This window comes from Dipodomys merriami, unplaced genomic scaffold, assembly GCF_024711535.1.
Source record: "Dipodomys merriami isolate MVZ:Mamm:240054 unplaced genomic scaffold, mDipMer1.0.p SCAF_31, whole genome shotgun sequence".
NCBI lineage: Eukaryota > Metazoa > Chordata > Mammalia > Rodentia > Heteromyidae > Dipodomys > Dipodomys merriami.
The window spans coordinates 3,920,386-3,933,561 of record NW_027204604.1 but is presented as its reverse complement, the minus strand read 5'-3'; the positions used below and the strand labels follow the sequence as shown (position 1 = coordinate 3,933,561).

Genomic DNA, 13,176 nt, shown 5'->3' with positions numbered 1-13,176 from the left:
TTCTGCCCATGTAATTGTAGCCCCTCTGTATAGTATGTTCTCAAATAAAATAAAATACAATTAAAAAAAAAAAAAAAAAAAAAAAAATGGCCGGAATTAGCTGCTGACCCAGAAAGCACATGCAAGCCAAGATTCGTTTCCAGAATGTTACTGACACTTTCCTCTGAGAGCTGTTTCTGCTCACCTGCCTTAGAAGCACAGCTCTGCCTATCTGATACCCACACAGGAAAGGTGCTCTTCAAGTAAATTTGGACCATATTGGAACCGATGGACACTGACAAAAACAACCAACTCATGGGCAGAGACTTCTTGTATAGTATACTTGTATTAAGTGAAGAAGAGGGCTAAAATATCCATGCAACAACAATAACAAAAAGTGCCTGTCCTTTAATTTTTTTAATAATGAATTACTTTTCAAATTTATTATTAATTTTTTCATTGGTCATGGGGCTTGAACCCAGGGTCTAGTGGTTGTCCCTGAGCTTTTTCACTCAAGGCTAGCATTCCACCACTCTGGGCCACAGCATCACTTCAGGTTTTCTTTAATTGGAAATAAGAGTCTCATGGATATTTCAGCCTGGGTAGGCTTGGAACCATGATCCTCAGACCTCAGCCTCCTGAGTAACTGGGACTACAGGCACGAGCCACTACACATAGCTAATTAATTATTTTTTTTGGGGGTCGGTCATGGGGCTTGAACTCTGGGCTTGGACGCTGTCCCTACACTCTTCAGCTCAAGGCAAGCGCTCTACCGCTTGAGCCACAGCCCCACTTCCAGTTTTGTAGTGGTTTATTGGAGATAAGAGTCTCACAGACTTTCCTGCCCAGGCTGGCTTTGAACTGTGATCCTCAGATCTCCGCTTCCTGAGTAGCTAGGATTACAGGTGTGAGCCACCGGTGCCCAGCTAATTAATTACTTTTAAAATACATTTTTACAATTAATCTTCGTTTGTTAATATAAAAATTAGTTTACATCTGGGCCTGGTGGGTGAATGCCTATAAAACCAGCAATCTCAGCAATTAAGTGACTGAGGCAGGAAAGAGCTTAAGTTCAAGGTCAGCAAGATCCTATCTCAAAAAAGCAAAAGAAAGCAAAAAATATCACATAATTGAGCAGGAGATGGTGACTCCCATCTGTAGTCCCAGCCACGTGGGAAGTTCATGGAGATCATGATCTGAGATGAACTCAGGAAGAAAGTTAGTGAGATTCCATCTCAGGCAAAAAGCTAGGCATGGTGATGAGTACTTGTAACCCCAGCTATGTGAGAGATATAAGTAGGCCATTGTCTGATGATGGCCTGGGCAAAAAGGAGAGACCTTATTCAAACAAGAAACTAAAAGTACTCTAGTAGGAGAGTGCCTATGTAGTAATCACAAGGTGCTGGGTCCAAACCCCTGTACTGTTTTTAAAAAGTCATTATAATTATCATCATCAAAATAAAAGGAGAAACAATCAACTCAGCTTGCACTCTGTGGGCACCAGTGGTTAAGACAGAGGTTTCAGGACAATGGGAGAGCAGTTGGGACCTCAGGACTGGCCCTAGATGGTCTCAACAAAGCTGAGCCTTAGGAGATCCAGGCCCACTCTCTGAAGAACCCCACTCAGCGGGGTTCTTGGAGTCCAGTGGGAAGAGGGAGTCTCCCCTCCTCAATCAGGCCACTAGGCCTGCAGGCCCCTTATAACTGCTCTAATCTTTCACAGGGCTGATCACACCTGAGTTGAGAAAAGAAAGCTCAATTCTGGATCACTCAATGGGCTAACTTAATGAAGTTATTGCTTAGATTCTCTCTACAAGTTTTGTTTTTTAAAGAGTTACCATTACCTGTGGATTACTGGTTGTCTTCCAATCCTGTTTCTCACAAAAATCCCCATAAAGAAAATGCCAAGGTGCACATTGTTTCCATGGTTGTCCTGCACATGACCAATAAAAGACACTTGTTATGACATGTCTTCATTATTCAGATTCACCGTAGCCAACCTATGGGATCTACGTAAGTGTCTGCAGATGCATGAACAAGCAAAGATAATGTAGTATGATGTGGTATGGTATGGTGTGCTGTGGTGTAGATGCACCTGTAATCCCAGCTCCTCAAGAGGCTGAGATCTAAGAATTGTAGTTCAAAGCCAGCCCAGGCAGGAAAGTCTATAAGACTCTTATCTACTAACCTACCAAAAAAGCTGGGAGTGGAGCATTGGCTAGAGGTAGAGTGCTAGCCTTGAACAAAAACAAAGTCAAGGACAGAGCCCAGGCCCTCAGTTCAAACCCCCAGGACTAACATCCTCCCCCCATAAAAGAAGAAGGCATCCTGTTCTTTGATACAAACACTACAGATGAAAGTGAAACAAACAACTGGGAGACTTCATTCTAAGTAAAGTAAGCCAGGAACAGACAGACACTGCGATTCACTTAGATGTAAAAGTAGAATCTAAAAAACTTGAACTCACTGGAACACAGTAGAACAGTGGTGAGCAGGAGTGTGAGAAGAAATGTTGATCAAAGGATATAAAATTTCCTTTAGATCAAAGGAATAAATTCAAGTGATCTATTGCATGTCATGCTGACCATAGTAATACACAATGGAGTTTATTCCAGAAAATCTACTAAGGGGAGATTTAAAAGTGTACTCGCCACAAAAAGCTGAGTGTTATCATTCATACGTTAATTCATTAACATTGAACATATACACATATAACTTTTATGTCTACTCTCACTTTTATACATCAATTTAAAGAAAAAAATCTATAGGTACTTGCAATGCAAAAGATCACCAACAGTCTTACAGAATTTGTTTGCAGCCATCCATGATACCACAGCCATAGGTAAGTGCTGTGGGGGAGGGGAACATATATAAGGGTATAGGGCTAGAGGGAAGAGTCCTGAGAGAATCAGCCTCACTGCGTATCTTGGTGTTCATATTCATTCTCTCTGTCTCTCTTTCCCTCCCCCAAATAATCTATATATTGTCTATGTTGTTATATAAGATGTAGTATATAATATTATATTATTACTATTTATAATATTATAACAATCCTATAATATTATGTACTATAGCTTATATAATATATATTTGTCACAACATACTTCTGGTTGAAGAGAGAAATTCATGATTTCTCAAACTTGGCAATTTGAACATTTTCTTTCATGAATACCTATTCATTTTTTAAACTTAGTTGTTGTTTTAAAGTCAAAGCTATAGATGAACATACTTGGAAGAGTTGGGACATTCCCCGGGGCTTGTTTACAAGAAGCCTCAGATCGGGGCCCCCCACTTCCTCACCCCATAGGCAAAATCTGCACCTCTGTAAACTTCTGCAGCCATTGTGTTTGATCCCCACCATGGAGAATGCCACTCACTAGGAGGAAATTTTCCCCCAAACCCTCCCTTCTTTTCCCTCTGTTCCCTCTTCTTAGAACTCACATTATTCTACCACTGGACAGCCTGGGTGGTTCTCTAATTCTTTTATCCCCTGTTGTCCACTACTCATTACTTTGAGCTTTTTTTTTTTTTTTTGAGAACTTTTCTCAATTCTATCTTCAAATCTGTCCATTAAGTCTTCTATTTCTTATATATCCTATTTTTAATTTCTATATCCTTTTTATTTTCTACATGTTCTTCCTTTAGGAGCCCTTTTTTTCTTTTGTAAGATTTTGCAATTGGGGGCTGAGAAGGTGGCTCAGTGGTAGAGCGCTTGCCTTGCATGCATGAGGCCCTGGGTTCGATTCCTTAGCACCATATAAGTAGAAAAAGCCAGAAGTAGCACTGTGGCTCAAGTGGTAGAGAGCTAGCCTTGAGCTGAAGAGCTGAAGGACAGTGCCCAAGCCCAAAGTTTTGGTCCCATGACTGACAACAACAACAAAAATGATTTTGCAAGTTTGGGGGCAGCATTTTGGACAGGGAGGTTTCTCTTCTGCAAAGTCAACTCCAGCTAAGTTAATTCTCCCTTCCAGCCTCTTTTGTTCCCATGAGGGTCTCCTGTATATCTGCACTGAGAGTGGGTGCTAAGGGATGGCTATAAGCTTGTGGGCACAGGAGCTTGTGGAGTTCTTAAATGGGACCCTGGATGTCTATTCTTCAGTCTGGTCCAGTCAAATGCTTCCAATCTGTTGCCTTGGAGACTGTAATCCTGGAGTAGGAACAAGCTGATCACTGACTACATAAACTGTCCCTCAGTCCACTGCTTTTTCTGGCAGAGGTCATATTTCAGGAACAAGAGAAAGATCATGCACAACTAGAGCAAAGAAGGGAGGACAGCTGAGTTCCCCTGGTACCTAACACCATTAAGGCTCAGAAGACAGGGTCCTTTCTTGGTGATGTCTTCCCAACCTACTTACCAAAGCTGGCACTAGAATACAGCCAGCAGTGGCTGGTGGCCAAAGCAAAAAGAACTAGAAAAAGAAAAGAGAATGGGCTTGGGGATGATGAGAAACTGAAAAGGTAATTTCTACCACAGACAAAGACATACAGGCAGAAAAGATGTGAGGAATGGGCACGGAAGGAAAGTTCTGTGGAAAGACCTCACTAACACTTTGGTGGTAGGTCCACACCAGTGTCTGGTGGTGATGGGGACTTGGGAAGAGTAGATTTCAGGGCTGGGCAATGGAACAACACAGAAGAGACACTTACACACTTAAGAGTGTAAGTGCCTTTTCCCCCAGGGATCCTGGGTCCATTGCACTGAAACAAGGCTTGAGGGCTCCGCCTCCAATTGAGCAAAGCAGAGAAGCTGCAGCCTCTGGCTTAGGTCAACCCCAAATTACCCTTCCCCATGGTAACACACCCTCACTTCATGGGAGTCACTCAGGCAGCAGCTACCCCAGGGTGTGTAGAGGAGGATGAGGGCTAAACCCATTGGGAGGTGCTTGGAAGCTTCTGGAGGATCCCTTCATGGAATAAGCTCATGCTAAACGGAAATGTCTTCATGAGTTATACACATGAGAAGCTTTGAACTCCATGAAGCCTGAAGGATCTCTATGAAGTAAAGGGGTCTGTAGCACCCCTTCGCTGACTGGCCAGCCATATGGCCTTTGCTCTCTGTTGTTGTGAACTCATTTCAAGGCTGACCACATCACTCCCCTCCCCCGCCCCATCTCTCCTCTCTCGCTTGTCATCTTTAGGTCACCAGGCATCATGTGGCCTCTAGGTGGTCACCTCAGTCATGGGCAGATATGTGTCAGGGGAAACCAGCCATAGAGCTGAGTCACACCCACCTGACAATGAGTCAGAACTATCCATCTGCCAGATCAGAGGAAGACAAAATATCCCCCATGGCCACACTCAAGCACCTACTAGAAGGACCATTAGAATCCAGCACAGTGGATTTCAACACTACCTGAACTACCTACCCTTTCCACAGCTCAACGTCTCAAACAACAAGCAAATGACAGCAACAAACCCCACCCCATCCCCAAATTCCAGGCGGTGAGAAGTCTGTTGTTGTTGTCTTTTTCTGAAGTGGAGGAAAAGTTTACTCATTTTTCCAATGACCCCCACTATCATGACTATATATGGACGGCTTCAGTGTAAGAGTGATACAGATGGCTTCATAAGGCATTATAGCAAAGAAAATGGATTACAGCCCTATGAAGGGCAGTCATTAGAGAAGCAAAAGAAAATTAAACAAATCTAAAAGAGAGCCATTTAAGCCCTTTTTGCAAGCCGTAGCCACCCTGCCTGACTCTACTTGATGCACATGGGCAGTTCTCATTAAGGCAGATTGCAATCGTGCAACCGAGGGGGAACAGAACACTTATAAACCAGCCAGCGGAGCCAGTCTGGAAGTGAAATGTTTGTGCTGAAATTGCAGGCGTCTCCCAAATTGCTGGAATGCGCCAGTTGCTTTAGATTTTTCATAGAACTTCTTTTTTTTTTTAAGTTAGTCCACAGAGAGAAGAAAATTAGCCTAGATTATAGGCTCAGCCCTACACCCCTCGACCACACCTACTGCAGAAGGTGGAGTTGTTGCAATGAACGTGATTGTGCTTTGACAGTTTCCTATGTATAGTTTCCATAAACTCCCAAGAGGCAGCAATATCACAATGTAGAAGTCTGGAGAGGTAGAAAAATAATATAGAACTGCAGACAGGAGATAGATCATTTTACCTCATCGCTGTTTCTATCCAGAGAAGAGAAAAAGAGAGTATGCAGTGGGAAGGAAACTACTGGTGAGAGTCTCTGCAATGCATCATGGTCTGTTGTAAGCCTGCACTTGGTCTTCATCCCTTTGACATGTTGGATGAGCTAGGTGGCCATAGTACTCACTTAGATGGATGTCTTATAAATGAGATATGTTAGCCAAGTGATGATGGCTCATGCCTGAAATCCTAGCTACTAGAGAGCTAAAATCCTAGCTACTCAGAAGGCTGAGATCTGAAGATTATGGTGCCAAGCCAGCCTGGGCAGGTAGGTCTGTAAGACTCTTACCTCCAATTAACCACCACCCCCTCCCCCAAAAAAGGCAGAAGTGGAGCTTGGCTTAAGTGGCAGACTTGAGAGAAAAATCTGAGACAGAGCCCAGGCCCTGAATTTAAACCCCAGTACTAGAACAATGGAAGGAAGGAAGGAAGAAAGGAAGGAAGGAAGGAAGGAAGGAAGGAAGGAAGGAAGGAAGGAAGGAAGGAAGGAAGGGAGGGAGGGAGGGAGGGAGGGAGGGAGGGAGGGAGGGAGGGAGGGAGGAGGGGGGGGTAAGAGAGGAGATATATTGCTGAAGACCACAGAAAACTTTAAAATCTGTGAGCTAAGTGAAAGTACTTTTCGATCAAGGTGTAAGTGTCAACTGATGCTGTGATAGTCCTCATGTTAAACCACCCTGGCCCTCTGTAATCAGGGCTGGCTTTCAAAATGCTGTGTTGTTTGAGAAGACTGAAGAACAGATAGGGCCCAGCATATTACCTTCACAGGGAAGATTTCCTGTCCAAATCCATCCAATCGTTCCACTTCATTGATGTACATTAGCTCAGCTTCTGCTGGCAAGATTCCACTACAACCAAAATAGCATCAAAGGAGAAAATGGTTAAGGGCAAGAAAGCCAGTGGAAGAGCCTACCCTCTTGATGGCAAATTCCAGAGCTGTGGTTTCACTCTAGCTTCTGGGAAAAGCAATCATTAGCCAACTGAGGGTATAACACATTACTAAGTAATTCATTAACACGTTCACTAGTAGCCTTTTACTTAGCATGAAATAATGAGGGGCAGTCAAAGCATCTAATGAAGAGCCACAGTCCTTAAAACACTAAACAATTATTCCAGACATTCCTGTAAATTATGGTGGTGTCTCCTTTATGTTTTGTTTTGTTTCCAACTGGGAAACATTTCCACTATTAAAAAAAATGTAAAGCTGGTGCTGGTGGATCATACCTATACTCTTAGCTACTCAGATGGCTGAGATTTGGAGGATCACAGTTCAAAGTCAGCCCAGAAAGAAAAGTCTGTGATACTCTTATCTCTAATTAACCACCAACGAGCCAAAAGTAGCTCAAGTGGTAGATAATGCCAGCCTTGATCAAAAAAAGCTAAAGAATAGCATCCAGGCCCTGAGTTTTTGGGGTTTTTTTTGTTGTTTTGGGTTTTTTTAAAGTATATTTGGGTATTGAGGATATTTTAAGAGTCAAGTACACAGGATAAAACAACTTGACTGCCCAAGTTCTCTGAGTTTGGAAGGAAAAAAATGCTTGTTGTCTACTGTTCCACAACAGCTCCAAATGTTCCTGATATCCACTTGATGCCTCCTTCAGTTAATATCTTCCTCCTTTTCCCTCTTGATCTTCACCTTCCCACTCAGCCTCACCAGCAGGGTCTTCACACTCAAGTGTGACGCAGCCCTGAGCTCCCAGATACCCCAAGCCTTACAGGGAAGTTCAAAGAATGAAACTGTCCTAACTAACAACTCTACTTTTTTGCGGGCTTTCTGGGACGGAGGAGAAGGAATAAGAAGACAAGGAGAAAGAAAGGAAGGGAAAGTAAAATTGGGATGGAAGGAAAAGCCAAGAAGGAAGGATGGAAGATGAGAAAGAAATGGAAGGAGGTATGGAAAGGAGGGAAGGAAGGGGAAGGAAGAGAGACAGGCAGAGAAGATAGGAGAGAATAAAAGGGTTGTTTTCATATCCCCACGATCCTGCCTCAGAAAGAAATCAGAGTTGGCCAGGCACTGTGACTCACTCCTGTAATCCTAGCTACTCAGAGGGCTGAGATCCAAGTTCAAAACCAATCCATGCAGGAAAATCCTTGAGACTCTTTATCTCCAACGAACTACCAGAAAACTGGATGTGGCGCTGTGGTTCAAAGTGGTAGAGCGCTAGCCTTGAGCAAAAAGAGCTCAGGGAGAGTATACAGGCCCTGAGTTCAAGCCCCATAACTGATAAATAAAAAAAAAGAAGAGAAAAGAAACAAAGTAAGAGTTGTATGTTAGAAGTAACAAAACGATGTTGAGGCCAAGGGTGAGACTGGGCAAACATCCTTGTCTATGCCCTTGGAGCTCCTGCCCCATGGGCAAAGGACCCGTTGGTTACCTTGTCCTCTGCCTGCCTTACCTGTGAGCTTTGTGCTCTTGGGCTACCTTCTGGGTCAGCTCCTCCAGTACAGCCTCTTCCAGGGCCAAATCCTAGAAGAACAGAAATCATTTAGGTCAGAGGGTCTTGTGGCATTTGTGAACTTGCTTGCAAACTGTGTCTTTATTTATGTTTGTGTCAGTACTGAACTCTGGGCCTGGGCATTGTCCCTGAGGGGTTTTTTTGTTGTTTATTTTTTTGTGTTTGTTTGTTTTTTTTAACTCAAAGCTGGGGCTCCACCACTTGAACCATAGCTCTACTTTTGGTGTTTTAGTGGTTAATTGGAGATGAGTCTCACAGACTTTCCTGCCCAGGCTAGCTTCAAACTGTGATCCTCAGATCTCAGGCTCCTGACTAGTAGGATTATAGGTGTGAGAACAGGTGTTAGCCATAAGTACCTGGCTTGCTTGTGAAGTAATTTTACAAGATCCCTCCTTCCTTTCATTCCCCTGCTTGGCCTTACTTCCTGTCTCTCTACCCTGCAGAATCATAAGCTGCAATGTCCAGGACTATCAGTTATGTAAGTCTGCTGTTATACTCTGGTGCTTCACAACACTTTGTTATGTCAACATGCTATTTTGGGTTGCCATTTAAATTCTTCAGGGCCCAAGTACAGCTCTCCCTGCTCCCATTACTTTTTCCCCCCTATCTGCCATGCCTCTCACATGCAGGTTTTTGGTGTTTTTGTTTTTCTTTCGGCTGGTACTAGGATATGAACTCAAGGCCTTGTGCTTGGTAGGCTGATGCTTTACCACTTCAGCCATACTACCGTCTTTTAGCTTTAGTTTTTTGTTGTTGTTGTTGTTAGTTTTGAATAGCGTTGGTCTCACATTTATGCCCTAGCTATCTGAACAGTGATTCTCCTACTTATGTCTCACATATTACTGAAATGACAGGTACACGCCAGTCTTTTATTGGTCAGGGACTCATGATCTTCTTATAAGGACTAACCTTGAAGTACTGCAGCCTCCCAAATAGCTAGAATTATACATATGAACCATGGCATCTGGGTTCAAACGTAGTTTTAACAAAAGAAGTTTTTAGTATGTACGTAGATATTCTTAATGATCAGGGACTGAATTGAGTGAAGGAAGAAATTAAACTGAGTCTTTTGATCCATACCTATCTATTATTTAAATAAACAAACAAAAAACCCACATGTTGGGAGAAGAAGAAACACAAGCAGGAATGAAATTCATTCTCATGTTATTGGGCAGTTGTAGTCATGAAAATGAAAACATCCAAAGGTTTATTTTTAAGACAATAGTGTTCAGCAGTCCAGTTAATGTCTTGGCCAGAGGAACTCAGGACAGGTAAACACAGAGAGCATCTTTTTCCCTGGGCTTTGGAGGGGACAGAAGAAGGGATTCTGAGCTACATCCTGATGAAGACAGCTTATACTATTGTGGGTGCAGGGTAACAGCTGGTTATAAGCTCAGAAATCATAGAGAGCCTCATTGATTTGCTTCTAAAATGCTATTTACATGGAGATATACCTCCAAGGTGACCATTGATCATAAATGAAATGTTATTCCCCTAAAGTGGACACTTCAGATTTGCTAAGAAACATCACATCTTAGAACATTAAAATGAGAAAAACCCACTAGAGCTGAGTACACCCTATGGTTCATGCCTTGTAATCATAGCTACTCAGGAGACTGAGATTTGAGATTCACAGTTCAAAGCCAGCCCAGGCAAGAAAGTCGATGAGGCTCTAATTAACCAGCAAAAAAGCCAGAAGTAGAGTTGTGGCTCAAGTGGTAGAATACCAGTTTGAGCAAACAAGAACTCAGAGACAGTGCCCAAGCCCTGAAATCAAGTCCCGTGTACGTACACACACACACACACACACACACACACACACACACACACACACACACACACACACACACACACACACACACACACACACACACACACACACACACACACACACACACACACACCTAGAAAATGAGGATGTGACTATACCCAAAACATTTTATCTTGCTACAGGGTTCCACTAATTCTACATCTGATAGACCTCTAAGAAGCCAGAGGGAATTAGGAGCTCTTATTTCTGTGGTTTACTGATTCGTTTACAATTTCCTACTAAGCCTTCTGCTGAGTTGCTGGCCATCTATGATGGGAAATAAGGCCAATATTCTCAGCTTTATCTGGTAAAATCACAAAGGCATTCTGAAGTTTAGAAACATATCTGGGTGCATGCCTCTCTACCACATAGGAGTATTAACATGATGCTAATTTTGAAAAGCTAATGAAAGGCATGTGGCAACAGAATAAACTAACATGTAAGTGAAGATCAAAAAGGGCCCCATTAAACCACCACTTCCACCGCTGAAAAGCAAAAGCCCAAGGGTCCCCCTCTGCTATTGTACTCAACCCAACAGCTTCCATATGTGCCTGCGGCCCGAGGTATGGGCCGCACCAGTGAGACGTGCCAGCGTGGCCCTGAATGAGTGACAAATGACAGCGTGTATGCCTGCACACAGCCACACACCTGTGCAGCGCCCTGTGGACTTAACTTTGTTCTTTTCTCTGCTAAAGAAATGCCATTTGACAAATTCAGTTACTTGGTAAGATCAAACACAGCCATTCATCCCCTTGTCCCCTCCTCCCACCAAAGGAATGCATTCTTCCCTTTGAAAGCTCTGGTGGAACCAAGCAGAACCCGTACTTTCCATGGCTCCCCACAGCCTACTCAATTAGGTCAACAGCTGGGCCTGCCATCTGCACCCATCCCTCAGTGTGACTCAGCCTCCCCTTCTACACCTTCTCTCCCAAGGGTTCCAGGCCTTGGATGAACACCTCTGAACACAAACCGCTTTTATGTGTCTATTCATGCTCATGCCTACCCATTCTTGGAAGAAAACACAGCCCTATGACACCACTTTAAGTGTCATGCCAACCTTTAGGTCAGGGCTCAGTGGACTGGTCATCACAGGGTAGGTTTTTCCTGTCCCTTCTCTACATTCTTCCTCCTGCCTTCCTAAGATACTTGTTTGCATACTCACCTTATTTTTTAACCTTGCCTACACTTCTCTATTACAATGCAGGAACCCCAAAGGCAACAATTCCTTTCCATGTTTGTAAGGTTTCAATATGTAGGAAGTGATCCATACATGTTCACTGAGCTGAACTCACTATTCAGCATGTATATTTCACATCATTAACAAGATGCTTTGATTATGCAATGGTAGTTCATAGTTATATCTCTTGCCTGTCCTCTGCTTACATTTACACTTGGAAATGTAGGTAGCATTGTTACCTATACACTGTCACATTTGCATAACACAGGCAGAATACTCAACTCATGCTAATACTTTTTATGTTTTAATTTATTTTTTAAATCATTTTATTGTTACTATTAATACGTGGTATAGAGGGGCTACTATTTTATAAGTTAGGTAATTAAGTACTTTTTGGTGTGTTTGGGGGGGGCGGGGCGGTGAGCAGTCATGGGGCTTGAATTCAGAGCCTGGGCACTGTCCCTGAGCTTTTTTGCTCAAGGCTAGTACTCTACCACTTTGAACCACAGCTCTATTTCTGGTGGTTCACTGGAGATAAGAGTCACACAGACTTTCCTGCCCATGCTGGCTTTGAATTGTGATCCTCAGATCTCAGCCTCTTGAATAGCTAGGATTACAGGCATGAACTACCAGTGCCCAGCTATGTTTCCTTTTTTGTTGTTTTTTTTTTCTTTTTGAACAACGTCATCCCTTCATGTTAATAATAATAAGACAACTGGGTAAACAGTTAATGGGAGTTTACCAGGTTCCAAGTTGGGTACAACACAAGCATTTTCTTCTTGAATGCTCCCCAATAGATGATCTCTGTTATAGTCATCTTAGATGAGAAAACTTAGGCTTAAAAAGGCCAACAATTTTCCCAAGGCTGACACAGCCAGGATGTGGGCACCACACCAATTCAGCAACTATGCTTGAAGTTTCTGACCACAGAGCCCAACACACTCGGGATACAACACAGCAGGGCAGGGTTGGTTGTGTAAGCAGAGATGAGAAAAGAAGGGTATAGCCCACAGCCTGGGAATGTTCTCAGCTCAGACACACACTGAGGGCAACCAGCTCTGCCACCTCATCATCAGTGCTGGCCATTGAGGCTTTGTGGGATGCTGGGAACTTCACATCTGGGCTATTTTAGATCTAAAGTCAGTACTTGCCTACCCAATGGTGAGTTTTATGAGGTTGAGGCTGTGTAAGAAGCTGATCGGCTCAGAGCAAAGAGAGGATCCAGTCTCCTGGGAAATTTGTGATATGGAAAGGACCTCCTTGATTGCCACACTGCTCTTTAACCTGCTACAACCACAGATAAATCTGGCTAATAATCACCTCTGAGTTCTCTGAATAGCACTCAAGCCAGGTCTCATCTGTGCAGGCAATGTGATAAGACTTTTTGAATGAGAGTGGAGTGGAACAAACAAATCCACCCTCCATAATCAACCACTCCATCTGACAAAACTGTGCACACTCTACAATCCTGAGGATGAAGCTCACTCTGAGCATGCAGGCAAACATCCCACAGATAGTGACTCAAGCATATTGACACTAAATCCTGTAAAGAACTTCTGGGCTAAGTAAGATGTTAATGCCTACAAATAGACGTTGCTGGAA

The 13,176-nt window shown here is 43.2% G+C and overlaps 1 protein-coding gene across 2 annotated transcripts in view; it reads right to left on the bottom strand.

The window, feature by feature from the left end:
* The window catches only part of Ptpn14 (protein tyrosine phosphatase non-receptor type 14), a 149,120-nt gene that overhangs the window by 37,308 nt on the left and 98,636 nt on the right, over positions 1-13,176 (bottom strand). For both annotated transcript variants that reach the window (XM_070041505.1, XM_070041504.1), the window contains exons 6-8: positions 8,528-8,598; positions 6,892-6,979; positions 1,824-1,912 (exon numbers count right to left, since the gene is read on the bottom strand). In XM_070041505.1, the coding sequence (XP_069897606.1) occupies positions 1,824-1,912; positions 6,892-6,979; positions 8,528-8,598 (248 nt within the window). The remainder of the gene's footprint in view (positions 1-1,823; positions 1,913-6,891; positions 6,980-8,527; positions 8,599-13,176) is intronic.